The sequence below is a fragment of the Pteropus medius genome, unplaced genomic scaffold (genome assembly GCF_902729225.1).
Source record: "Pteropus medius unplaced genomic scaffold, Ma_sr-lr_union100, whole genome shotgun sequence".
Classification (NCBI taxonomy): domain Eukaryota; kingdom Metazoa; phylum Chordata; class Mammalia; order Chiroptera; family Pteropodidae; genus Pteropus; species Pteropus medius.
The window spans coordinates 13,694,396-13,720,751 of record NW_024347788.1 but is presented as its reverse complement, the minus strand read 5'-3'; the positions used below and the strand labels follow the sequence as shown (position 1 = coordinate 13,720,751).

The 26,356-nt window shown below is 63.1% G+C and overlaps 1 protein-coding gene across 1 annotated transcript in view; it reads left to right on the top strand.

Moving 5' to 3' along the window:
* The window catches only part of DLGAP2 (DLG associated protein 2), a 317,447-nt gene that overhangs the window by 193,046 nt on the left and 98,045 nt on the right, over nt 1-26,356 (top strand). Inside the window, exon 6 of the mRNA XM_039877344.1 lies at nt 21,714-21,746. Within this exon, the coding sequence (XP_039733278.1) occupies nt 21,714-21,746 (33 nt within the window). The remainder of the gene's footprint in view (nt 1-21,713; nt 21,747-26,356) is intronic.

Genomic DNA, 26,356 nt, shown 5'->3' with positions numbered 1-26,356 from the left:
GCTGCCGTGGACCTTTCACACAGGGACGCCCCGACGTGGTGGGGATGGGGCCACGTCCGCCCGGCACCAGTGCGCCGGGCCGTGGCCGAGCGTGAGCCCCGTGCTGCACGAGTGTGCGCCGTGCTTTGCCCGTGGTTGGCGAGAAGCTGCTGGCGCCGCCCAGTCCTGGCGCTGGACGGCCGTGCAAGCCTGCCACGGTCCTTGGAGGGTGTCCTCAGGAGGAGGCGCTGACGAGGCCCAGCGAGAGGGGACAGCCAGGTCACCGCGTGTCCGCCGCCCCCCAGAGCGCCCGGCAGCAGGCGCCACAGCATCTTCCAGCACAGCCAGGACGTGGTCCCTGCGCCGGGCACGTGACGATTTGGTGGAGGTTCACGTGGCGGGTGAACATAAACCCTGTAGAGTGACCGGGACGGGGAGGGTGTCACCTCACGGAGCCCGTCTGGGAGACAGCCTTCGGCCGGCCGCAGCGGCCACTCCCCCAGCGGGTCGTCCAGGCCGACACATCGGTCTTCAGCTCCACAGCATTCGCGTTTAGCTCTCTGTGCGTAACGCTACGGTGTGTGTCGTCCCCACTGCGGTCACTGAGGTGTCTCCCTGGTGCCCCACGTGCCACGTCAGCGTCCGCAGGCTCCCAGCAGGGCGGCTTGGGCGCACCTGCCGCCTCCCTAATCTGGATGCAAACGTGAGAGGAGGACACGTGACACTCGTCACCTGAGGTCCCCTGACTGTATGTGGCCGAGTAACACTGAGTCCCCGGCCGTGCCCACCCCCGGCCTTCCTGAGCCAGCCCACCAGTTGGTACTGGGGGAGAGGGAGCCGGATGGGCAGAATATTTTACCAAGAGCTGCAATTTTAAATGCCAGCGAGAACGGAGCGAGAGGCTCGTCCGCAGACACGGGCCGCACCCCAGAGGCTTGTGGCGCGTTAGGCGGCCGTTCACCACGCCGCTCTGGGGCCTGGAGAGCCTGGATCTGTGAGCTGGGTGCAGAAGGCAGCGGCCACAGGAGCGCGGAGCGTCGGGGTCTCGCGGGAGGCGTGTTAGGTTCTCCGGGGATGCAGAATCGTGCCCGCGTGCGTGGCGCACAGAGGGTGATAGCAAGGTGCTGCCTGTCACGACTGTGCGGCCGGCGAGCCAGGGGCCCGGGAAGCAGCGCTGCTGCTTTGCGTCCGAGGTGGGCGCGTCCGGCGTCCAGGCCTCGGAGCGGCCGGGCAGGGCTCGCCCCTACGCCGCGGGAGGCGCAGCCTTTTCGTTCTGGTCAGACCTCGACTGCTCCGATGAGGCCCCCGCCCCGGGGAGGGCAGCACTGTGCCCGTGCTGTCCCCACGGCCACCTCGCAGACACGCCAGAGTCGTGTCCGAGCAGAAGCCCGCGCCCGTGGCCCAGTCACGTCGACGTGTCCGGTTAACCACCGCAGGAGAGGGCACGGCCCAGAGGCCAAGGACGCACCCTGCTGAGCGCCCTGCCCGGGTGACGGACGAGAGGGAGCGCGGCCACCAGCGACACGGAACGCACGTCTCCGTTCTTGCTCTGGGGACGTCGGGGGGTTATCGATGCGAGGGTGCACTTTGGAGGGCGAGGAGGGCGGGCGTGAGGAGGGCAGGAGTGCCAGCCAGGCAGTGTCCTGCGACACCACCGTGGGACAGCCCACTGGAGCCGCCGCGCACGTCCCCTAGTGACCCGTACACCAGTTGCTAGCTCCTAGTGTCCACGCTGCCCGGGCTGGGCTGATGACATGGGCAAACCACAGTCCCTCTCGTGGGGGCTCCCAGGGAACTTGTCTTACTAAATTTTCCTGAGAAAACAAACGTACTTTTGTTCCTCAAGCCAGTTAAACGTGAAGGAGCAGGTTCCTCGGTTCATGGAGACAGGAAGAGCACCGTGCGTAACGCTCAACACCACACGAGCCGGCAGTGGGTGGTGCGGGCCGGGGAGCACGTGGCGAGCCCCCCACGAGTTGGGGACAAGAGTCTGATTCGTCACTGAGGAGAGGTGACCCCGGGCAGTACTGGAGGTGGCCAGCGGGCGCTGTGGACCGTGGGGACGGCACCGGTGAAGGAGGAAAGCGTGGAATCGAGGGACAACAGGAAGCAGTGAGTGGACAGACCTCCTGGGCGGGAGGGAGGCCACCAGCCCCGCTGTCGGAGGTCAGCCTTCAGGGGCATCTGGGCCAGAGGGGCACATGTAAGTGTCGGTCTAAGGAGCGTGGACGTCACCAAGAACCGCCAGAGGTGTCGGGGCTGTGAAGTTACAGACGGCATTCTCGCCTGATTCCTGGGGGCGGCCGGTGGAGGTGGGCGCGGACGCCCGTACCATGTCGCTGATGAGGCCGGCCGGGCTAGAGCAGCCGGGATCTGGGACGGGGTGAGAAGGGCCACTCGGGGCGGTGGCGGGAGACAGGAGGAGGGCGCCGCCACGGGCACGGAGGGCGCCGCGCGCAGGTTCCGAGAAGGGGGGGCTGCAGCAGGGCTGGTTCGTGGCACAAATGAAGCGTCTGCAGAGCACGGGGGCCGGTGTGTCCGTGGCGGCGCCGTGCTTCGCTTCTAGGTCACAGTGGCGGCCGTGCGTGGTGTGTGCCGGGCTTTCCCCGGTACTAGTGTTTCATGCAATCAGTCGACCTCGCTGATCTGTGGCGTGCGCTGGAAATAACTGCAGATGTCCATCTGCCAGGCAGAATTCCAAGCGCTCGACATGTATCTGCCCAGCGACCACGGCGCCCTGTGGGGTAGACCCCGGCGGCCACGTCGGCTGCAGGTGAGACGCGGGGGCGTGAGGTGTGAGGTGTGAGCGGAGAGGGGCCTGCAGCGCCGGCCAGGCAGTGACCCGCCGCCCGGCCTCCTGCGCCACGGCGACCTTGCCACCAGAAACGCCCTCTCTTGGAATTATGGTCCTGACCCCGGCCGCACAGCGCAGAGGGTGCTTGGCGCACGGCGCGAAACCCCTGCCCCGGCCGGGCGGGGCCGCGGGTCAAGCACTGCGCATCTCTGCGCGTCCGTGAAGCGGCAGGCGCGTCGGTTCCTGTCACCCGTGGACGTTACGCGGAGTGCTGCGTGTGGGGCGCGGGCTGGCGGGCAGAGCTCCGTAGGTGTCGCTGTGATTCGTCAGCATTGCGTGACGGGCGCCCAACCCAGGAGGGCGAGAGGCTCTGGGAGGGGGTTTGCCTTTCGTTTAACTCCACTCGACATCCAGTTGTCCGGGACCCTTTATCAGGTGTCTGTCACTTATGTCCTAGCACTGCGGTAGGACGTAGGACGTGAGATCTTCAAGTCCCGGGTGGGCTGAAGGTCACGCTGCAGGTTGAGGTGGGAGGCGGTTGTGCTTTGCCGTTTCAGGGGCAACCACGGCAGAGCGGCCCAGCTGCGCCCGCAGCTCCCCCTGCCCTAGAAATGCTCTTCACTGCATTCGACCTGCAGACGGGCGGGCGATGAAGGGGACGCATCCGTGTCGTGGAGCAGCGCGTCCCCAGGGACCTGCGGGACGCGGCGGGCGGGGGGAGTGTCTGCTCTGGGTGCTCGGAGGGAAGTCGCGCCTGAGCCCGTCACAGGACGGGGCTGACCTCCGTCCTGGAAGATAGGTGGGTGTTTGTCAGGCAGGCTGGAGCGGGGGGACCCACAGGGCGTCCTAGGCAGAGCGTGCACGTCGAGCGTGCAGTGACCGGGGTGGGGGGCCAGGAGAAGCGTCACGTGGACGGTGTGAGAGTCTGCAGAGGTGGGAGCGCCACGCGGCACCAGAGCGTTCCCTGCGCTGAGCCATCCAGGTCGCTCGGACACGCACTCACAGACGTGAAAAGCCCACCTAACTCTCCCGAAGCACAGACCCTGGTGCACAAGGTTCAAACCCAGGACCCTCTGAGCAGACGCTCTCCCCATGGGTCCCACTAGCTCCTGAGGGTCTTCATCCCATGTGCGTCCACGTGTCTGTGTCGGAAGCCTGGCACTTGCCCTGTGAGTGTCACCTCTCCTCAGATGGCCCAGGATGTGCGTGCCGTGGGGGGAGGTCAGCTTCTCAGGAGGGCCGGGCCACAGAGCCGTGGGTGACTCACCTCCCAAGAGAAGACCAGGACAGCACTGTGCCTCCCCGTGGCACGTGCCCCGGCGCCTGTGGCAGAGGCCCTGGTGCGCGTGATGGTGGTGACGGTCAGGAGTTGTTGGACGCGTCCTGCGTGCCCCTGTGACAGAGGTGGCTACCCGTGTCTGAGGGCCCAGCGCACGGAGCCAACCCTAGCTGGCATGGCGGAGGTCTTCGTGCGCCGGCCTCTGGGACGGGCTGAGCCCGTGCGTTCTGGGCACCAGATGATGCCGAGGGACTATTAGGACCGGCACCGAAGGCACATGGGAGGCTTGCACTAGACGGAGGCCGCAGGGTGCTCCTGGGACCCCCTGGGGGCGTTGGTTCGAGCCCCAGGCGCCGCCTCCAGGAAGCGTCCCCACTTCCGGCTGGCCGCCTGCCGCTGATTCAACACCGCGACACGCGCGAGAGCAGATCCAACCGAGAGAAGAGACGCCAGGGTTAGTGGGGGGAAGTCGCAAGCCAGGTTTGCGGAAACGTCAGGAGATGCAGTGATGGCCTTGAACGTGCACAGGTGGCAAACAGGCCGAGACAGAACGCTCCGGAACGGAAGCAGGTCCCTGCCCAGGTTCCGGTGTCCAGTTTCTCTGCTCCGCTCCCAGGCTCCCCTCCTGGGAGGGAGACGCCCCCAGCACCGTCTCGTCCCCGCCCCCTCCCCCTCGTGCCCCGCCCTTCGAGGATCTCAGATCCGAGGAGAGCGAGGCGGTTGAGATGTGGTTCTGGAGGCCGCCTTCGGGGTTCGGATCCTGCCTTGGTCACTTCTCAGCTGGGTGGCCTCACCAGGTCACCACCCACCGTGCCTCAGTTTCCCCATCTGTCAAATGGAAGGGGAGTGGGGGCACTGCTCAGGCTCGGTGTCGGGGTTGAGAGGGGCCGGTATGTCCGAGGCGCGGTGGGCAGAGGCCTTTGGCGTCTGGGTTGTGGGGAGCTATGTGGCCAGAGCAGCCCAGCCCAGGCCGTGAGTGGTGGGCCTGGCCTCAGGGTCGGCCTGGAACATGCGTGTGACCGCTAGAGGGACAGGCGTGTCTGCTCGGCCCAGTGCAGGCGACTCAGCGGTGTGCCTGCCTCGCCGCCACCGTGACGGAGCGTGGTCAGCGCTCGGTGGCAGCTCCGCTCACCCTGTACTGGAGTGCCTCCTCCTCCTCTGCGGGACGGGATATCCCATGGTGTGGAGGTGACGAGTGGGGGGCTGTGGACGTCTGTGGGGTGATTTTAAGGTCGTGACCTGTGCCGGCCCTGGGAGGGGTGACCTCATGTCTGGGTCCTCTGGGGCAGCACCCACCCCCGGCCCTTACACGGATATTAAGCGTCCGTCTCAAATGCCACAGGCTGTGGGGGCTGGCGTGCCCCGGCTTCTGTGTGGGAGAGGACCATTCTGAGCAGCTGATCCAGAGGCAGCTGCAGAGGCAGCAATTAAATGTCTCTGAAGACAACATTGTGTCACCAAAATAGCACAGGCCACGCAGTAACAACAGCAACACAGAACTTCGGTGATGTTCTCGTGAAGCCTCAAAGCACCTCCCAACGGGCGCAGTGACTCATCCCACCAACCGCGGGCAGGGCGGGTGTGTGTCCCTTCCCCTTCGGGGGCGGCCGGACCACACTGCGTTGGCACGGAGTCTGAGCTGCCAGCGTCGGGGTCGATGGCTGTCTCACACACACGGAGGGAAGGCTCCCCTGCCGTACCCCCAGGAGGTGACTCTTAGGAACCGGTCACTTGTCACTCCAGAGCTCCCAGGGAACAGGACACCAAGTGCACGTGACATCAAATATTTATCTTCAGCATTATTGGGACACCGTGCACACGGGTGGTTGGACGTGTCGCTTAATACAACAGATGACCACTGCGACCCCGCTGTGTGGACAGCGCATCATCCCCAGAAGGGATTGAAGCAAATGCGTGAAGCCGCCCTGCCCTCGGGCGGAGGAGAGAGAAGGAGGCCGTCCCATCTCAGCCGTCTCCAGCGAGCCCCCGGGGCCGCGTGAACGGCTGGGAGTCAGGACAGAGGCAGCGGCGTGTGGGGCGCTCGGCAGCTCAGCCCCTCTGGCGCAGAGAGATGCGGAGGCCCAGACGCCTCTGTGCACGGTGTCCTTGGGGAGACTTGCGCCTCGTGCGGGCTGACCCCCAGAGCTGAGCTCGCATTTGCTCCGTGAACTTCTACCGACGGGTTAGATGAGGTTTCACGTTGTTCAGATTAGGAAGTTTACAAGTCATCTGAAACAGTAAGACTCACATCCGAGATTATTACAACTTAAATATGTACACACGGACACGCACACACACGCACGACGGTCTGAATTACTGAATGAATTCTGGACTACCGAGGAATTTGGTAGAAGTGAAATTTTAACGTCTTCACACCCAGTGGAAATTACGAGAAGCGTGGCTGAGAAGGTGCTGCTGAGCGACTGCTTCAGGGAGTGAATGAGCACGTCGCATACTCGCGCGGGTTGTTTTTCCCTCGTAATCAGTCCTGGCTGTCCGTTTACACGCGGGGGAAGGACGGATTTCAGGGCCCGCGTTACGAGTCAGTCGACGTTGCGTTACAACGTGGGGCGAAGCACAGCCTCCTGGAGTGCGGGGAGAGTGTGTGGACGGAGCACGCATGGCACCGGGCGGCGAGCTGAGAGTGTCCGACAGGCCCTCAGGCCCACGCCGCTTCTCAGGCGCTGGGTGAGGAGATGCAGGGTCGCTTCTAAAGGAATGAGCTGCTGGGAAATGACCCTGGGACCCCACCTCGCCTCGACCAGGTTGGCGGCGGTGTGTGGACAGAATGCCCACTTTCTGGTGCACGGTCTGTCCTGTGGGCTCGGCGGCTGCCTCTGTTGCTGTCACGTCTGGGATGCTCCAGTGAAAGCTCTGTGCGTGGAAAGCATTCGAGATGTCACGTGACGTTTTACTCGGCTCAGATTGGTGAAGGGAAAGCAACGAGTCTTGGGAAGTTAGCCTCTACCACACGTCTGACGGCTTGAGGGCCAGCAGACCGCGTCCCCTTGTTCTTTGTGGGGACAGAAGGCCCGGGGTCCTGTCTCGTTGGTAGTGGTTCCCATTCTAAGCGTTTTATAGAAACCCTCAGGGAAGCTGGAGCTGATCAGGGACAGGTGTCTAATGAGCGAGACGCAGCACGGTGGCCCCGCTGGACGGGGCTGGGGACGGACACCGCCCTGCGCCGTGAGGCGGCCGCGTGCAGACGCACCCCGCTGGCCTCAGGCCTGGGCTGTGGGGCGCCTCCCAGTTAGACTCTCTCCTCTGCGTTTCCTGCCTTTCCTTGTGCCTCGGTTTCCACCAGTGGCTCTGCGCTTGTTTCTGGCCACGTGCTCCAGAATGACTCTCGTCCTTCTATCATTGAGAGCAGCCCCGTGGCCACGTGCTTCCCTGCGGAATCTGTCCTCGGCGCTTGTTAGAACGATGCCTTTCTCTTCGCGTCCTCAAGGACAGTCATTAGCAGTTGTTCAGAATGATTCATGGCGTTTCCGTTCATGCCGGGGCGCGTATTCATCACGGGACTGTCCATCTGGACTGTTCCTGCGGGGACAGTGCTGCTCAGCAACGCAGCTCTCGCCCAGCCCTGCGGCCCCAAGGGAGCCACCCGCCCGCGCCCGGCTCGCGTCAGCTCGCCTCTGACGCCTGGTGGCAGAGTGGGGGCCCACACCTCGAGGTGCAATGCCCTTGGCCTTCAGCCTTCAGCCCGGACTCCTGTTGGAGGACATGGAGACCAGGGCGCCAGGCTCACGCTCACACAGCCTTGTCCTGAAACCTGCGTCCCGACCTTGCTGGACGGATGCCGAGGGCAGCCCCAGAGCAGGAGGCGGCAGGCTGTGGGCCCTGGAGTCTGGCGGAGGCACGTTCAGCTGGCGGGGGCAGCCCCCTGAGCAGGGGCGTTTGGCTCCCCCAGTGCCCAGCGGCAGGAGGAAAGGTGTGGGCCCTGCTGTCGGTCATGGGGTGGGGCTGCACTCCAGGGACACCCGCCACGAGGGCCAGGGTACTGGGGCACTGTGAGCAGGGGCAGGGCTGCACCCCTCCAGGCCCGGAGAGGACGGGAGGACAGGAAGAGGCCGGAGGGCAGAGGAGCAGCGTCGGGAGCTGGGGGGCGATCTGTGAGCAGGGTGGTTGGGGTGGTTGGGGTGGCCCCGTGCAGACCCATGGGAGACTGCACACAGTGAGGAAGGGGCCGGTGGGCGTGACCGTGGCGCTGGCCCGCCTGACAGCTGCGGGCCGCGTCCCTGCTCAGGCCAGCGTGGACGGCGGCTGTGGGACGGGAGGGGCTGCCGCCCCGTGCAGAGCCCGTGGCAAGGGCTTCCCTCCTCCTGGAGCTCAGGCCCGGCCCCAGGCGGGCCTCCAGGGCCGTGTCCTGTGCAGTCTTCAGCCTGCCCACGGCCTCCGCCTGTGCCGACCTTGGACCGTGCCATCCACACCCCAGTGCCCGAGGGGTGCTGCGTCCCGGACGGGCGAGGACGGAGCTCGGCGGTGCCCACCGGAAGTGCCACCTGTCCACTGTGCAGACGCCGCCGTGTTCCTGCCCTTCTGTGTGCATGTGCAGTTCAGTCCCCAGCCCCAGACCGAGGCTTGGTTTCAGGCCCTGTGCCAGGCGCCCTGCAGCGGTGGCCCAGCATCAGGGTCCCCAGTGCACTTGCGTCGCATGGCCCATGAGCTCGTCTGTTGAGACCTTGTGATCGGGCGACACCGTCTTCAGCTCCAGCACAGTCCACTGTCTGAACAGGACGCCGAGGCTGCGGGAACAGAGCCACGCCAACCAGGGCCCAAGCTGCAGGAAGTTACGGCCCTCGGTTCGGACGGCGAGAGTCTGAAACCGGGGTGTGGGCCGGGGCGGGCAGTGCCCCCGCCTGAGGCCCAAGGGGCGGCTCTGTCCGCCCCGTCCCCTCACTTCTGGCCGTTCCCTGCTGGCAGCGGGACTGCAGCCCTCCCCCAGCGTCCACGCTGCATCTCTGTGTCCCACCCAGCTTGTCCTCTCCGAGGGGCCATGCCATGAGACGGGCAGACCGCGTCCTCAGCAAGGACAGCCAGCCGCACGGCCCGTTTCCAGGACGGTCCCACCCTGCGGTTCTGGGGGACAGCTGGTCCCATTGCAGGTCGCCTCAGCCCTGAGCGATCTGTGTCCGGGAGTACTGTGGCACCGGGGCTGAAACCGTGCTGGGCTGGGCCTGCCCCTGGGACTTCGAAGGAGGCTGGTTTTACGGTGAATCCGAGGCGGAAAATCTTAGAGGCGAGAACCAGCCTCTCGCCCGGAACTGCGGCCCCTTCGCCGGCGCTGTGTGCGTGTCGGCTGAGCCCGCACGGGGCGTCCGCGTCGTGTGTGGCGGCCGCACCCTCTCGCTCAGCTGCCGTGGTTCCGGGCTCGGAAAGCTCGGTCTCGAGTGCTGGTTCCCCCTCGGTGTCATCCTGGCTCGTCCCAGCAGTGCACCCGAGGACGAGGACGTGGCCGTGGCCCCTCCGATGCAGGCCTCCCCTGGGGGGAGCCGGTCAGCTTTTGAATTGTCACTCCGCCCTGGACCTCGTCCTTCGCAGCGTGCTGCGCTCTAACAGAAAGGACTTGGAGTAACTGTGTAATTTCAGTTTACCAGAACGAGAGTGTGATTTAAGCCGACGAAACCACGTAAACGGTGAAAAAGTAATCAGCCCTGGAAGCGTTCGGATTGTTTAATTTCAGAGTTGGGAGGTGCTTATGCTCCTGAGCTTGACGATTTAATTTTCACAACTTAGGGACTCGGAGGGAAACAGCTGTCGCACCGATCAAATGGCTTTTCCAGTCCTTCCGTGGTTTCCACGTGGCAGCGCTCACCTGCCGTGGGCAGCGTCCGTGTCTGTGTCCCGCCATGGCGTGAGGCCATCGCGCTCTGTGGGGCGGGCGGGGGTCGGGGGGGTGGGGGTCTGCAGGTCTGCGGGGAGCCAGCTCCGGCCAGCGCTGCGCCGTGATGGGGTTTGGCCTCTTCGTGCACGAGCTCACGCATGGGGACCGTCACGAGAGCAGTGCTGTCCCAGCTCGATCACAGCGTCGGACAGTGTGGAGGCACCGCATAGTTCTCCAGCTGGCTGGACGGGCTTGGGGCACCGAGGGACGGCACTGGCCGGTACGTGAGCCGGTGCTGGGGTCCAGGTGCCAGGGCGGGGGCGGCTGTGGGGACCGTGAAGCCACTGCCCCCGGGACCTCGGAGGGACTGGGGTAGTACCGAAAGCGCTGAGGCCTGGGGTCATGGGCAAGGCCACGGCCCCTCTATCCTTCCTAGGAGGGGACCCTGGACACGGGCAGTTCCCGGAGAGTCTGGTCTCCATAGGACAGGGCCAGGGCACCTCCGAGCCCAGTTGACCTGACTCGGGGTGCTGCCCTGCCCCCTTTCCTGGGAGAAGAAACCCTGCGTCAGGACGCTGCCCCTCCGGGGGCCTTGTGCCTTGTCTTGGAGCCCTGGGCAGGGGACACGCGAGTCTCTCCCTGCTTCCCAGATCCACAGACACCTGTCTCACCTGAACGGGAGCCCCGGTGAGGGCCATCATGACTGAATGAATGAGTGAACGGTGGGGGAGCCAGCGCGGGGGGGAGGGGGAGGCTCCGCGGGCTCCACTTTGCCGTCTCTTCTCCGAGGAGCCGGGGAACTCACCATCGGTCCTTGGTCTTCAACCCCGTTGCCAGCACGGCTCATCTGCTCGCGTGTGGGTCCCCCGCCCTGGGGAGACCGGCCCAACCCTCCGTGGGGCTGAGTGTAGAGAGTGGGGCGTGGCCGGGGTCTCCCGAGGTTGCCCCCATGGGCAGCGTGGCAGCAGGTGCTCTGGTGGGTGGGGGGTGCCGCCAGTGTCAAGTCCCGAATGCCAGGGCTGTGGCAGCGGGGCCGGGGGCCTCTCGGGCCCTGCCATGGGGGACCACGGGCTGGTCAGACCCCATCTGGACACGTGCTGCGGTCCTGAAACGTGTCTTCACCCCTAAAGGGGAAGGCCGTGCCTGGCCGTCCGTGCGGCTTCCTCACAGGGGTGCCTGCGCCTGGGGCCCTGGGTAGGCGGCTCCCCGTTTTAGGCTGAGGAGACGGCGGAGCTGACCGCGGCTGTCACGTGACCTGCCGTTTCTCGCAGCCGCGGCCCGGCGCTGGCGTTCGGTGCGATCTGCCTTTCCCTTCCCTTCTCTCCCGGGACAAACTGCAGTGCTCCTCTCCCCGTGCAGGAGTGGCTGAGCGGCAGCCCGCCACGTGTCCTGCCCCGTGGTCGTCAGCCCTGCGTCGGCCATGTCCCCCCTACCCCGCACGGAGCCCCTCGTCAGGCTCATGCCCCCGGGTCCCTTCACCTCCGGTGCTCCTCCCAGGTGCACCTGCCACCGGAGAAGCCGCCCTGAACCCCGAGTCAGCCACGTAATTCCTGCTCGAAACCCGAGCGGCCGGACTGAGCCCGGCCCCTGTGTGTCACCCTTTTAAAACAAGTCAGTCAAGTCCTGGCGTGTGACCCGCCTTCCCGCCCCGCCTCAGGTCCCCACAGGCCACCATGAACAGCCTCAGCGTCAGCTGCGCCCGGTGCACGGGTTTTCCTGTAGCCCCTGAACGTCCGCAGGTGCCCGTGACTGCCTCCCCCACACACCGACTGTGCCCCAGGTCCTGGCCAGGGCTGCACCTCGAGTCAGCCGGGCCGGCAGTTGTTGCGTCGGGGGGCACACCGTAGACCACGTTTCCCTCAAAACCGCACGGTACGGACTGAACACGTGCCCTTAGGGCCTGAAGGATTTGGAGCTATAACCCCCAAGGGAGGGGGACAGTCACCGTGAGATGGCAGTGTTGTGGGGGACGCTGGCAGGTGCCGCGGAGGCGGGTGGCGGGCCAGCCGATTCGCCGCGGCAGCCGCAGCTGACCCCTCAGAGGGTCGACGGCCACGGGGAAACACAGACAGCACTTCAGCAAAGGGAGCTGGGACCTACGCACGGCCACAGGAGAAGCAGGAAGTCGCCCGCCCCGCACAGTGTGTCCCAGCAGCACCCCGAAACGCGTCAGACCTGAACGTCGGAGCTAAGACTGTGAAGCAGCGTGGGTATAAATCTTTGTGCTCTTAGCTGAAACGATGGTTTCTCAGATGTCACACCAAAACCACAAGCAGCAGAAGGGAAAAAAAAGACTAATTGAACTTCATCAAAATTAAAAATGTTTGCGTCTTAGCCAGGGATCCCGCAGCTAAGGGATGGGCAGAGGCACTGTGGCGGCAGCTGGCCGGTCCCCGTGACGTTCGGGGGGCGGGGTGGGGCGCCTCGACGCATGCTGGGAAGGGCAGGAACAGAGCAGGGAGAGGCGGCGCGGTGAACTGCCAGGCTGGAGTCTCGTGCTGACATTTGTCCCTGTTGTTTATGTATTTCCGACGGCCGCCGCTTAGTTCAAGGGAACGTCTGTGCCTTCTCACGCACCTGGGGCGCGTAGGGTTAGGGCTCCTGTGCGTGCCTGCCAAGCACTTTGCAGTCACCACGTAACATCTGGTCACTTCAGCGTTCAGAATGACCAAGTAAAATTAACAAGTTAAGGACAGAAACAAACCTAAAAATGGAGGTCCTAGAAATTCGCAGTCGGATCTCGAGCCATATAAGTGATTCATTTGCTGGTCGCAGTCATGTCCGGGAACTTGCTAACGGGTGACTGGATGCTGCCCTTCAGACCCTCACCTCTCGCCCGCCCCTCTGCGCCTTTCTGCGGGTGCCACTGGTCACTGGTCCGTGGCTGCAGAAAGCCCGGGGGCTCCCTGGTCTTACTTTTGTTCAGCCTCGTTCACCGCGGGGCCCGCGCGGAGCCTCTGAACTCGGGGTCACGCGCGCTCTTCAGCTCATCACAGAGGGAAGTGTGTGGTCCTGGAAGCTGTGTTCTCAGCCCGAGGTGAGGCTCCGTCTCGGGTCTGCTCGCTCTCCGCTTACAGTGACGTTTTGTGTGGTCCGAGCAATCACAGAGGCTCTTGTCCAAAAATAAATGCAGCACAGATCCAGGACCCCACCAAGTGACAGAAGTGGAGAAAATAGATTACGATAGGTTAAAAAAATAGAAAAACACAGATTCAAGTAAAATTAAAGTGTGACAGCCACCATCTAGCGAATGTCCCGTTAACCATCACAGAGTCCTTTCTGTGTGGCAGTGTGACTGATGAGCCCACACTAGGCCAATAAGTGACCACTCTGCACAGGGCACTAAATGAGGCCTTGCTCACCAGCTCCTGTGAGTCCTGTAATAAATGACCGCCTCGCCACCAGTGGGGAAAAGGCTTAAAAACAAGTGATATTTTGCTGACACTTTTGGAACAAGCTACGGACAGCCTGACGTCAGGGGAGGTGTTTGACACAGAAGGTTCTCGGGAGCGTTTGCAGTCCGAGCAGTGGAGGGGGCGCTGGCAGTCTCGGACCTGCTGCTGCCCGTGGGGATGGGACAGGCCGTGTCCTCCGCCCGCGCCCGCCGTCAGCCTGTTGCAGACTCCTCGACCCCTTCGGCGTTCCGTGCGGTCTTCATTGTGACGGTAATAGAGCAGGTCAACCCCGAGGCTAATGTTTACTTCTGTGTGTGACTGTCAGAAATAGATGTGGAACGTGACCGAACACCTCTTTTAAAACACTGAAAAATGTTTGTGACACCCGTGGACGTGGCATCCTGTGAGAAGGGTGCTCGCTGTGTACACGCGTGTCCATGTGCATGTCCGCCTGTGTGTGCCGACCTGAGCGTGAGGGCCAGAGGTGGTGGGAACATGTGTGTGGCTTGTATGTGTGCTCGTGTTACACGTGTTTACATGTGACTATACTGTGTGTGCGCACACGTCTGTTTCTGCAGTTAGACTCCTGTGGGAGCATCAGGTGAACGGCGGAGCCGCACGCGACAGCTGGTGGGGTGCATGGAGACGACTATGTCCTGACGCCCGTGGACGGGTGGGCTAGCCGGGGCCCAGCCTGAGGATCTGGGGACAGCTCTGCAGAGGGGCGTGGCTCTCCCTCCTCCAAGACGCCTCCCTGGGCACAGTGGTGACGGAGGCCTGGCCGTGGCCTCAGGACACCCCTGGTCTAGTTGGAGGCGATCCCTAAACCCTGATGAGCGTGAAGAGCCGCACGCCCAGCGGGGAGTGGTCAGGTTTCCGCCCGGAGGTGCTGGCGAGAGGTGGTCGGCCGGGCCATCTCGGGGGGGGCTCACCCCCAGGTGGCGAGCACGCATTTGGGGTGAGTAGTAACGGGACTCCGTTTTTCTTCGGAGACTCCAGTAAACCACTTACATTGCTTTGGCCAAGCTTACTCTGAGGGCCAGTCTGCTCCCCAGGAACGTCCCCAAGTCAGTGTGACATGCCAGGATCCGGCTGCGGAGGGGAGGGCGGGGGTGTCGCTGCCAGCACGTGGCCGGGCCCCCTTGCGGTGTAGGAAGCCGGGGGTTGTGGATGTGTGAGGGGCGAGCTCAGAGCACAAGGTGCTGGTCGTTATGACCACAGCCATGTCTCCAGCACGGAAGACGCTGGGGACCTGAGAGATTTCAGTCAGGACCTGTTGGCGGGAGGAAGGCAGGGGTGAAGGGGGGTGCTCTCGCAGGCGGCTGAGCGTCCGTGCGTTAGCGGTAGTCATGGACACTCCACTCTACACGTCACTGAGGGTCCCGAGCAGGGGGCAGTGACCAGCAGTGGCTCCCACATGACATAAGACAGCGTCATTCATCTACTTGCCATGGATTTTCCGTTTTCTCTTCTGAGGCTCGTGGCTTTTTAAAGGTGCCAGTTTCCTGCTTTGTTGCACATTTTCAGTGGACTTGAGCTCGTTAGAATCCGGTACCCACAGTCGCCGACTGACTGGCCTGTCCTGCATGCTCACCCTCAGCTGACAGCGGCACACGCGTGCCATCGGCACATCTCCTAGTCTCTGGGGGGCTCCTTCCTGTGTTTCGTAAGTACTGGAGGAGGCCGAACACACTTCCCACGACTCTTTGGATACTGCATTTTCCTGATGTGTATTAAAAGGTAACAGGTGGCACATAAAAGCCTCCTGCCCGGTGGACTTTGAAATGAGTGCAGACAAGCGGGTGTACTGTCCTCTCCAGGCCCTGCCGTCAGCCCCCGCCGGGCCTGCCAAGCCCCGCAGCACCCACCGCCTGGGCCGACACGCTCCTCACCCCCGCCTCGGCTCTTCCCTGGGTCTGCCAGGCGGGCCCCGCCCACCCTCATCAGCCATCAGCGAGAACTCTCTAGAAATTGCTGACGTTTGCCAGTCGGCCAGTAGGTGCTGGGTGTGGGGACGAAGCAGCTACAGGGCCACCTCTTGCCTTTGGACAGCTCCGGGGACAGCTCTCTCAGTCCCCTGGACAGCAAACTTGTGTCCTGTTTGTTTTAAGATTGGAACAAAGGCAAACTCAGATTCGCGATGTTAACAGCTGATATTTAGGACTTACTTCAAGCCGAAAGTATTTGTGCCTTTATACTTAACGTCTTTGCGTTTTAAATATTCCTTCCAAATTAAAAATTATCACACGTTCCCTGAGCGTGGCCCTTACCGGGGCCATACGCCCACGACCCTTCCTCAGAAGCGACTCCTGAGCGCGGTCTGCGCGTAGCTCCTGGGCTTCCCTGCGGCTGTCAGCACGTGGCGCACAGCGGTGCTCGGCCGATGTCGGTTGGGCGACATGATAGATACTGAGAAGGTGAAGAACACGCCTTCAGAAGGAAACGAACAGGTTCTGCCCTTTGACGCTTCTGTTTTTCGAGCGTTGGACATTTTCCTTTCAAGCACGTGAGGTTTTACTCTACAAAGTGTGGTTTGCCTGCGCGGTCCTTGGCTCCAGGGCATGCGGGCTGTTACACCAAGCAATAGTCTCACGTGGTCATGCTGTCGCGTGCCGTATGTCTCACGCATCGTCATACAGCTGATGCCATGTGGGCGTGTCGTCATCTATCACGTGTTGTCACAGTGGTGTCACCTTTGTGTTTTCATGAGTCACGTTGCTGTATGTCACATCGTGTCAAGTCATGGTGTCCGTCACGTCATCATAACTCATGCTGCCACATACCCTGCATCTCCGCACGGTAGCCGTGGGGTCACGTGTCGTGTATGATCGTGTGGCCGTGTCACACAGTTGTCTCGTCACAGTCGTGCCGCCTCACGTCAAGCGCTCGGATGAGAGCCTGCCCGCCCACGTGGCGCCACGCTCTTCGCTGACCGCCGCGGTGGTGTCTGGCTTTGTGGCGGGTCCCCTTGCTCTCTGCCTCCCGTGAAAGGGCAGCGTCACGGTCCGCCTGCGGTGGCTCCCAGCGCCGCGCCGGTCTCAGCAGGGGGCGCAAGGCAGTGTTAAACAGCTCGGAGACTCGGGGGCACAGACGTGGATGGTGTCCTCCCGCCCCCACCAGCCACTGCCCCAGCCGGAGGTCAGAGCAGGACGCAGCGACGTGGTCGTGGGCACAGCAGCCCAGCGCCGCCTTCCCAGCCATCACCGCTGCAGCGTCCCGGCCCCAAACCCTCACCTGCTGCCCCCCTCTGCCCGCACGGCCGCGCCCACAGCAGCACCCCCACTCAGGGCCGCCTGCCGGCCAGCGGGCTCAGAGTAGAGCGAGCTGCCTGTGCTTTCCGCAGCGTGAGCACAGACACCTTCCCTTCCCTGCGGATTCGAAAAGCCGCAGACAGGTGGTGGCCCAGCCTCGGTGCTCTCGAAACCGGCCTGGCCAGCACTGTGGCCGTGCAGCTGAGCTCGGCGGCGGCAGCCTCCAGAGCACCTGTGCCAGCTGCTGCCTCCGCGGGGCACCCTGGACAGCTGCCCTGGGCTCCTTGTGCTGTCGTCAGCTGCACCCTGACCCTTAGGGAACGTGGGGGTGTCGTGGGGCCGTCACCAGGCTCCAGCGGGAGGGGGAGGGAAAGCGGGGGGCTGTGCACGCACAGATACTGTGCCTGCAGGCTCTGTAAACACGTCCGCATGTGTGTGGAATGTGCCCCGTCAGTCAGCGCCCCGGGTTTACCCGGTGCAGCTGGCCCCTCTTTCCTAAGGCCGACGTCGGGGACACACCTGTGCCAACCAGGTGGGGCATCAGCGTTCGCTGTGAGCGTGGGAGTGGGCAGGTCCTCGTGGGCGCACGTGGTCACATGACATCCCTGTCAGGCGAGTCCCCGCCCTGGTGTCACCAGCGTAGGCCGGTGTCGTCTCCTGATTTGGACGAGGCTGCACCCTCATGGTGGGTCCACAGGGTGCTGAGCTGGACTCCCGCCTGCGGCGTGGGTGCCTTCGCTGGGTCCGCTCAGGGAGAGCAGAGATCAGATCCCGCCACGTGCACGGGCGGGCGGGGGCCGGGCGCACTTGGACTTAGAAAAGCGGGTGGGCTCGTGGGAAGAGTCGCTGACCGGCCCCCCTTGGCGTCAGGCACCGCGCTGTGCCAGACGCACTCAGCCTCCCTGCTACCAGCGACAGCTCAGCCCGCCGCCCAGAGGGGTCCCATGGAGGACCGAGGCTCAAGGGCCCCCTGGCCAGCCAACCTGGAGAGGCTGCGGAGCCACTCTCCCTCCCGCGTGTGGTGTGGACGCACACGCGCGTGAGGAGTTGTGAGCGCAGCGCCGGCAGCTTCCCCTCCCCAGTGGGCCCCGCACACAAATGGTGAGACCCGGGGGCGTGTGGCACGGGTCACCGGCCGTCCCCTCGTGTCACCGACCCAGTGGCCTTCTGTGCCTCCGGCCCGTGCACATCTGCCTCACGCAGGCCCAGTCCCCGCCCGCGGCCACCGTCAGCTTAGGTGCTTTGCGCTTTGGGACAGTGGCTGCAATTTGTCTCTGTAAGGAGCCGGGTCCCTGGACTGGCAGCAGGCCCCGACGGCCACTCACCTCCATGACCCGACCCGCTCGTCCACAGCCCGTCCAGGCCACAGCTTGGCCGGGCGCTGCCTCTCCTGCTCCCCGGGTGCAGTGCCTGTGGACACCTGGGCTCCATGCTGTGCCCCCTGCCTGGGATGCACTGCGGCCGCCTGCAGAGAAAGTCCGGCGGTACCCGCGGCTCTGCTCCAGCCATACAGGCAGGCGCTTCACTCTGTGTCCCTGCGTCCTGGCCGGTCCCACGCCTGTCCAAAGTCGCCTCCTTGTTGGTGTCCTGGACGGAGCGCTGGTTTGCAGTCACGTGGCCAGCACTGCGCTGGGCTCAGTGTTTGCACCGAATCGGAGGCCGCAGTGACAGGGTAGCTCGGCGGAGTCCTCAGCAGTGTCGGGGGGCGTCAGTGGAGCGGGCTGCCCCTCCGAGCCGAGGCGAGTGGGCATCTCTGGCCTGGCACTCCCCGCTGCCTGCGTGCTGTATGTGGAGTGTCCGCACCTCGGGGTGGCTTCTCCAGGAACCCCGCACCCAGCACGTCACAGTGCTCTGCAGGGTCCTGTGGTGCGCTCAGCACGTCTTATGTGTTACCAGTGAAGTCACAGTGTCTCTAGGGCTGCAGTCTGAGCTGTGGGGCCCTCTTCCCTGGACACTGAGGCAGAGGGGCCAGGAGAGGCCCAGGCCCAGATGAGAGGCCCGGAGTGGAGGCCGTCGGTCAGGGCGCAGAGGCGGTGCCATTAGGGGGGGCCCGGTTCACATGGGCGCTGGTCTGGACGTCAGCGGTTACTTCGGACCGTGTTTCTGGTGGCGAGGCTAGTGGCGTCTATGATCGCGGCCTGCGTGAGGGGAGACAGGCCTTCTAGCCGTCGGGGCGTCTGTGCACAGGAAGCTCGGGCGCCCTGCGGTCACTCACCGCAGTCCAGGGCGGACCCCTCAGGGCGCGTGGCAGACGTCCCGGCTCTAGCGTTCCCTGTGGCTCGTGGAGGGAGGGCCACCCCAGGCCGTCGGGGCCTGTGCCGTCACAGCGTGCTGCACAGTAACGGGCGAGGGGCCTTGTGTCCCGGGCTCACGGCCCGCGGAGTGACGGCTCCTTCCCCACGACCGTGCTGGGGGCACGTTTTAAAGGACGGGCACCATGAATAGTTGGCGGCCCCGGTGCTCACTGAAGACCCGCCCGGGGGGCGGGCATCGTGCCCTGTTCTGAACGCGCTCAGACGCCAGCGTCAGAGCCCCCAGGCCTGCTGCTGAGCTGCGCTGCGTGAGCGCGGGACCCCGACAGAGACCGAGTCTGCTGGGCACATCGGGTTAAAGTTACGTGAGTGGCGAAAACCCACCGTCTCCGACTTAGGTCGAGCAGACAGCCCAGCGCTGAGTTTTGGTCCTTTGGGGGCCGGGGGCCGGGGGCCGGGGTGCACTGGGCTGAATCCAGCCTCCACGCAGGCAGCTCTGCGCTCGCGTCCGCTCCCTGGCCCGTCGCTGTACCCTCTCCTGTTCCCGTCATCAGCTGGTCAGCGTTCGGGTAGCCCCTGTCTCTCTCCTGTAGATGGGGCGCCTCCCTGAGACACCAGGAAGATTGTGGTCTCAGCTCTGCCCTGTCACCAAGGACAGAGGCTGGGTCGGGGGGCGTCAGACTCTGGTCCCATCATGTGACCTCAGACAGGTCCCTAAGGCGGTTGGCTCGGTGGCCTCCTGCACAGTGCAGGCAGTGAGGAGGGCTTAGCTGCGCTGTGGCCACGCCTGTGTGGTGTGGCGGTGTCAGCGTCCAGCAGGGGCTCTGGGTTGACTGGCACCGTGGGCCTCTGCGGTGGGCCCCTCCTGGCCACTCTGGGACTGCTCACAGCTGACTTGCACAGAGGTGGCAGGGGGACCTTCAGTTGTGTTTGGGACAAATAAAACCAACCAGAGCCTCAGGCCCTTCCCGCACCTTGGTTTCCAGGAAGCCCTCAGGGCTTGGCTTCTCATTGAACCGTCGGTTTCTGGGGTTCTGTGCCTCTGCCAGCAGCTCCGAGGACAAGGAAGATTCGCTTGCAGGTGTGTGACAGCGGAGTGTGGTGACAGCGGAGTGTGGCGACCGGACGCCTGGCGCTGTCTGCTCTGGGGCTCTAGCTTCCGCCGCCCACGCAAGCGCCTGCATTCTGCTGTGCCTCTGGGTCCTGGGGCTCTGTCCCGCCTGGAGCAGAGGCACAGTCAGACCCCCCTGTACGGCTCCTCCGTCTCTGCCCCCCGCGGCCACACCGCGGTGCAGCGGAAGCCCCTGGCACCGCCCCCGAACCTCGCAGGGGCCACGGCCCGCGCCCCGCAGACTGCAGGGAGGGCGTCGTGCGCTGCCCAGGCTCCCTGCACAGAGGCTGCGGGTGGCGGCTTCGCGCCTGGCCCTCTCCGTCTCACCACCTCGGGACCTCGCTCACAAGCGTGTCTGCGGGTGGCTCAGAAGCGAGGGGACACTGTGGGTGCCTGGCTCCGCCTCTCCTCCTGACGCCGCTGGGTCCCAGGTCCTGGTCCCCGCTCTCTCACACGGACCGATTAGCGACAGTTCTGGGCTCAGCACTGTGTCCCTGGAGAGGACACCGTTCAGGCCTGCCCTGCGTCGGGCCAGAAGTGGCAAAGCCATGGCCACTGATCTCGTCTGCGGAGGGAGCGAGCCGTCCAGAGGTCTGTCGCCAGCTGCAGGTCGTGCTGCCCCCGAAGTCACACCAGTCCCGTCAGGCCGAGCGGCCAAGGCCCAGGCTTTGCTCTTTTGCTCTCGTCCGTCCCCTCCAGGCCCCTCCTGCTGCACACGCCTCCTGGGCTGAGCCTCACAGGCTGACGTCCCCCGTCCTCTGCTTCTGTCTGTCCCCACCCGCTCTGTCCTGTCCTAGGCCACCACGAGGCCCTCCTGTGGCGTGACGAGCACGCTGCTGCTCTGTGCTGTGGGACCCCGTGTTGGCTCCTGAGTTTCATCCTTGGAGACCTCAGGTGCTTTTAGGGTGCCAGTGTCCCCCTCAGCCTGTCCTTGATGTGTGCTCTCAGCCTTACCTGACACCCCCTCACCAGCCTGTCCTGCGTGTCACCTGCCTCTTTGCCTTCATTCAGGCCTGTCCTTGGACTTGGGGTGCTTTTTTTTTGTTGAAAACCCTCCTGTCCCTCGGAGTCCCACCCAGCTGATGGGTCTGCTGTGAGTCCTCTGCCGCCACCAGACAGGAGCTGGCACAGAGGGCGCCAGCTTCCCTCCCGTGCTCGGTGCCGGCCGGCCTTGCACTAGCTTCTTCAATGTGCTTGTCACTCACCCCTCTCGTCCCCACATACAGATATCACGGCCCCCATGGCAGAGCTGGGGGGACGGGTCGTTTCCCGGAGTCGCTCTGGGAAATGGACAGTGGTGACGCTGTGCCCCGGCCTGAGTCTGAAGCCTTTCCCATGAAGAAGGCGCGTGCTTGCCGTGCGTGTGCGTGTGCGTGTGCATGTTGCGAGTCTCAGGTGGGTCCAAGGCCACATCCGCAGCACCTTGGTCTGCTCTGCACAGCTGGGTGCTGGGCCTTGCCTGCCTGGGGGGACCTAGGCGACGCCGTGGGTTTCAGTGTTCTTATTGAGTCGTAACGCGGCGCTTCAGCTCATGACGGTTGGTGTCTGAAAGGAGATACAGCAGAGCCGTAAGCAGAGTCAGGCTGCGATGCTGAAACTAAGTCGCAAGACAGGCCCAGCCGTCTGAGGGGCACCCTGACATGGCCCACCGTGCGACGGGTCCTCATCGGGGGGCATCGTGCATAAACGCTCCCCGCGGCCACGTTTGACGCCAGCTGCCTGCACCCTGGCTCGACTGCTGCACGCGTGAGCCGCATGGAGCTGTCGCTGCCGCGTCTGTGGCTTTGCCCGAGGCCTCGAGTAACGGCTTCTCTCTCTCTCTCCACAGAGTCGCAGTGCACGCTGTGCGGGGAGCCGGAAGGTGAGTGTGCGCTGCACCCGCGGGCCACGTGGCGGACGCGGGCTGCTGGAGGCCGAGCGCGCCCGCGGCTCTTCGCGGTGCTGGACGGGACGCGGGGGACGGGGCCGAGCGGGACGGAGCCGGCACCGCGAGGGAAGCGGACGCCGTGACCCGGCAGCAGCGCTGCCTGTCCTGTGGGTTTAAGAATTTCAGTTGGTTTTCCCCACGCACACACAACACACGTGTTTGCATGTAGCACGCACGCACACGCACACGGTAACCCGTGTTCATGCATACACACAACGCACACAAGTACGCACACGACACACCCACACAACACAGCACGTGTTCATGCATAACACACGCACACATGACGCACACATACACGGCACATCACACGGTACAGCACACGTGTTCATGCACAACATGCAGTGCACAACACAAACGCATGCCTGACACGTGCATGCACAGCACACACATGCACACACAACACACGACACATACACACATGCACAACACAACACAAACAGTACACATACACACACGTGTGTACACATGCACACTGCTGGGGACAGTCCCCGTGTGCCGTGTGCACCAGAGACACCGGGGCCCTGTGCCCCCATCCAGGTCTCCCCGTCTGCTGTCTGTGGAGGCCGCGTGTGCCGTGCGGAGTGTGGCCGTCAGCGTGCGCGGTCATAAGGAGCAAATCCACGACTCTTGTGCGGAGATGGGTTCCCTCTAGGGTGCTTGCTCAGTGACGGTGCTGGCCCGTTTCTGGGGACGTCACCGTGCTGGGCTCGACTCTGCAGTGGCCCGAGGCTGACCTAGATGGCCATACAGCCTGACCCCTGCCAGCAGTGGGCGGGGCCCGCTGGCCCAGGAGGAGCCTGTGGGCGCAGCCCCTCCAGACGGTGGCCAGAGCCAGCCCGTCCTGGGCAGAGTCCGGGGAGCACTCCCCCGGCTGCCTGCTCTGGTGCGAGGGCCCCATCACACACACTGTCAGCTGGCACATGCTCGTCCTTGTCCTGGGGGCACACCCGTGGTGGCACTCAGGTGAGGCCGACTTGCCCTCTGGCAGACAAAGGCCAGATCTCCAGCCGAGGAGACCCGAGGGCTGGGCCCGTCGGGCTGGGGTGGGTGACTGTCATGGGAGGTGGACAGGGGCAGTGGCGGCCTCCGCGTGCCTGTCCCCCAGGCTCCCCGGCACCTCTGAAGCTGGTTGCGGTTCAGATTGCAGGAGGGAGCGGGAGGCAGGATCTGGCAGCACGGTCCCAGCTGCGCTGTGTTTTTGAAAGGCCGTCACATGAATATTCATGCGTTTTTCAATCATTTAAGTAATTAGTCTAAGTGAGAGCTGGCTGGGCGCGCTGAGTGGCATCCGAAATCAGCTCTTTTGTTTGGTGATTTCTGTGGCGGCTTCTACCAGTTAACTCACACTCTTGCTCAGAAAGGGTCAGAGCCAGAGGCAGGTGACAACGCAGCCATCGGGGGGTGTGGTGGCCGTCCCGCCCGGCGAGGGCATCACCGCCCGGCTCCTGCTCCTCTGGCTCAGTCCTCAGGGAGCCCTGAGCAGTCCTTCAGGGCTGAACCAGGGGGGCGGGAAACAGCCGTTTGTGTGTCCGTGCTCACCCTCTGCGGAGCAGCCCGAAGGGTCGGCGTTGTCTCAGACGGCGGTGTCTGCCAGCCCCGAGGGTCGGAGCAGAGTTTCGGGGTGCTGGAGACCTCGGCTCTGCACCTGTGGATCCCTACAGTAACGCAGTCCGTTCTTAGAGAACTAAAAACGTTAGTCGTATGTAAAATGTGGATCACAGAGTCCGCATGCACACCGCCTACACTTCACGCGCCGCCAGGTTTCTGAAATTTGGAGACCGATTTGATGGGGCGGAACCTTCGCGGGACGCGCTGCTGCTCGTCGGTGTTTTTCTTCCTGCTCAGATTCGTAGCTCATCGGAGTCTGAGTCTTGACTGGGCACCGGGACCGTGGCGGGCCTTCTCGTGAGGCGGATGCATCGAGCCAGCAAGGCCTCCAGTGACCCGTTCCACACAAAAGACAAAAAAAGAAAAAACTTAAAAATTCACTAGTAACAGTCTCGCTTGTTAAAACGATTTGCTACGATAACACAAGGGAGACCGTCTCAATTCGTATCATTTTCCTCATGGTCCCTGGCGCCTTTTAGACGTCACTGGCAACTGGCTATGATGTAGCAAGGTCACTTGGTCCTTCTCTCTCGACGTCACGGGTACCCCAGAGGTTCTGTGTGACGCTGCCCGTCCATTTTGCACAGGGAAGTGTTTTAAGAGTCCCCGAGCCTTTCAAACTGTTCTGACAGGTACACGACACCACCTGCTTTGTAACGAGACCACAGGGACAGTTACAGACATCAAGCGGGACCACAGGTGTCAGTTCCTGGATTTGTCTGTTCACATTTTTTATGGTTCGTTTGTCCTCTGAGCAAGTGGATCCCCTGACATGGGAAGATGGATGATGAAGGCTGCTGAGGGGAACTTACTTGAAATCCACCCAAGGTCATAACAGCATCTTAGACCTATGTTATTTAACCCAATGAAAGTAGGAAATAAAATAAGCTATGAGTATGTAAGTTTGCACAGAGGGATATGCTGGAAAATGTTGGATTGGATTTGACCATGAAAGGTTTTTAAGTGAAAGAGGCCTAAAGATTATGACTTCAAAAGAAGTTGACTGTTGGCAGTGACATAAATAGGCACTGGATTATTTGGAAATGTTCTTTGTAGAAATTCCAGTCCAAAAGCAAAATGCAGGTTTAAAAAGAAGTTTAAGGTAAAAGATTTTCTTTCTAAATCTTTTTTTTTAACTCTGATCATTTAAAACACGAATCGCTTACTCCTGTCGGCGTTTCAGACAGACGGACAGGTGGATTGTGTTTTACTGTGAGTGGAAGGGGACCTCACCCGCTCCCCCCACAGCTCGGGAGGAAGGACAGTGGGTGTTGTCCTGCATTTAGTGCCGTCACGTTCCTAGTTTCTTAATGCAGATGTTCAAGGGTCTCCCTGCAGGCTACTGAGCGCTGGAATGTTCCCGAGCTGTTTTCACACCGCCGGGGATGAGTCCTCCCGAGGTTTAAATCCCCCTCCACATCTGGGAAAGCTGAGCATCAGGGATTTAGAAGGGAGCATTTCCACCCCCTCCCCGCCAACCCCGTGCCTGTCCCTGGAAACACGGGCGTCACCTTATCAAATGTAACGGCCCCCTCCGTTTTGAGATCGTACCTTTTTAATGGTATTCTTTGGACAAAACCGGTCTTTTCTGATCACTGTTCTACAAACACATGAAATTGCCGTCTAACACGGAGCAGTGTTTCCAGTGCCTTGTTGAGCTGCAGGGAAGAAAGAAAGGGCCCCCCACGTCCCGAGAGCTCGGGGGGGGGGGCTTTAACTGCAGGGGGCGGGTGTGGCGCTCAGGCAGGCGGAGGCCCCGGGAGGGCAGCTTGGATGTCACTTGAGAAGAGGACCGGAGGACACTGGCCCACGAGAGAACAAAGGGAGAGTGTCCCACTTCCAGGGGCTGGGGTGGGGCCGGGTACGGAGTGACCACCAAGAAGCACACGCGCCAGGCGTGGACGCGAATGTCGAGTCCCCAGGAGGGGAGCCGCGCTGGCCTGCGGGCACTCGCGGGGCCGGCCCTGCCCTTCACCACGCCCGCCCGGCGCCCCGCCGGGCTCTCTGCATGTCTGTCCTGTGCCTTCACGGCAGGTGCCTCCAGCCGACTCCTGGGGCTCTGGTCTGACCGCCAGCACAGGCAACTGCAGCCCCCGAACACGACCAGACAGCGGGCAGAGGGGCGAGCCGCGCGTGCCACCTGCTGTCTGAGGTGCTTGCGGTCGTGCATCTGCGAATGACAGATGTGCCGGGAGCCCGACTTTGCAAATTTCCACCTTTTTCGGTTGTCCAGTATCTGAGAGTCAGGCATTCAGCTGGCGTCGAAACCATTCTCCCTCGTTAATTTGCTTGAGGAATAAATACGTAAATATTTTGTTTTCCTGGTCACCGAGCAGTTGAAATACCAGTTCCAGGTCCATTAGGGTTAGATGAAGTCCCGTCTGCTTTCTCGTCCGTCGCTAACCCTGTGCCTGTGGGTTGTGCTTTGAAGCGTGTGTGGGGGGTGAACGCGCACCGAGCACGGGGTCCGGGTGGCAAGGCCCTGGGGACCTTCCCAGCGTCGAAAAGCCGGCTGCCGAGAGCTCACGTGAGGACGGGGCCTGCCGTCCACCTTTGCGGCGGAACATCACCTCTTTGAACGTCAGTCCTTAGTTTTAAACGTGAATATCCCGATATGCGCGTGGGACCCCAGATGTCCCTAGGCCCTGGTGACCCTCAAGCTCCGAGGTGCAGTCAGGCCTCCTGCTCACTGAACTTGAAGTGTCTGCGCAGAGGTCAGAGCCGCAGCTTCCTGTGTGTCGCCCTGTAATGTTCTCTGCACCGGCAAACGTGAGGCCCTCCCGGAGGCTCATCTGACATGGCGCCAAGTCCCTGCCTGTGCCTGCGGCCTGTGCGTGCCGCCCCGTCCTGCTCTGATGGCTCTGGGGGCCCAGGGATGGGAGGCCGGCAGGCGCGCCGCAGGCTCACGGCTTTGTGTGCCCAGGGCTAGCGTC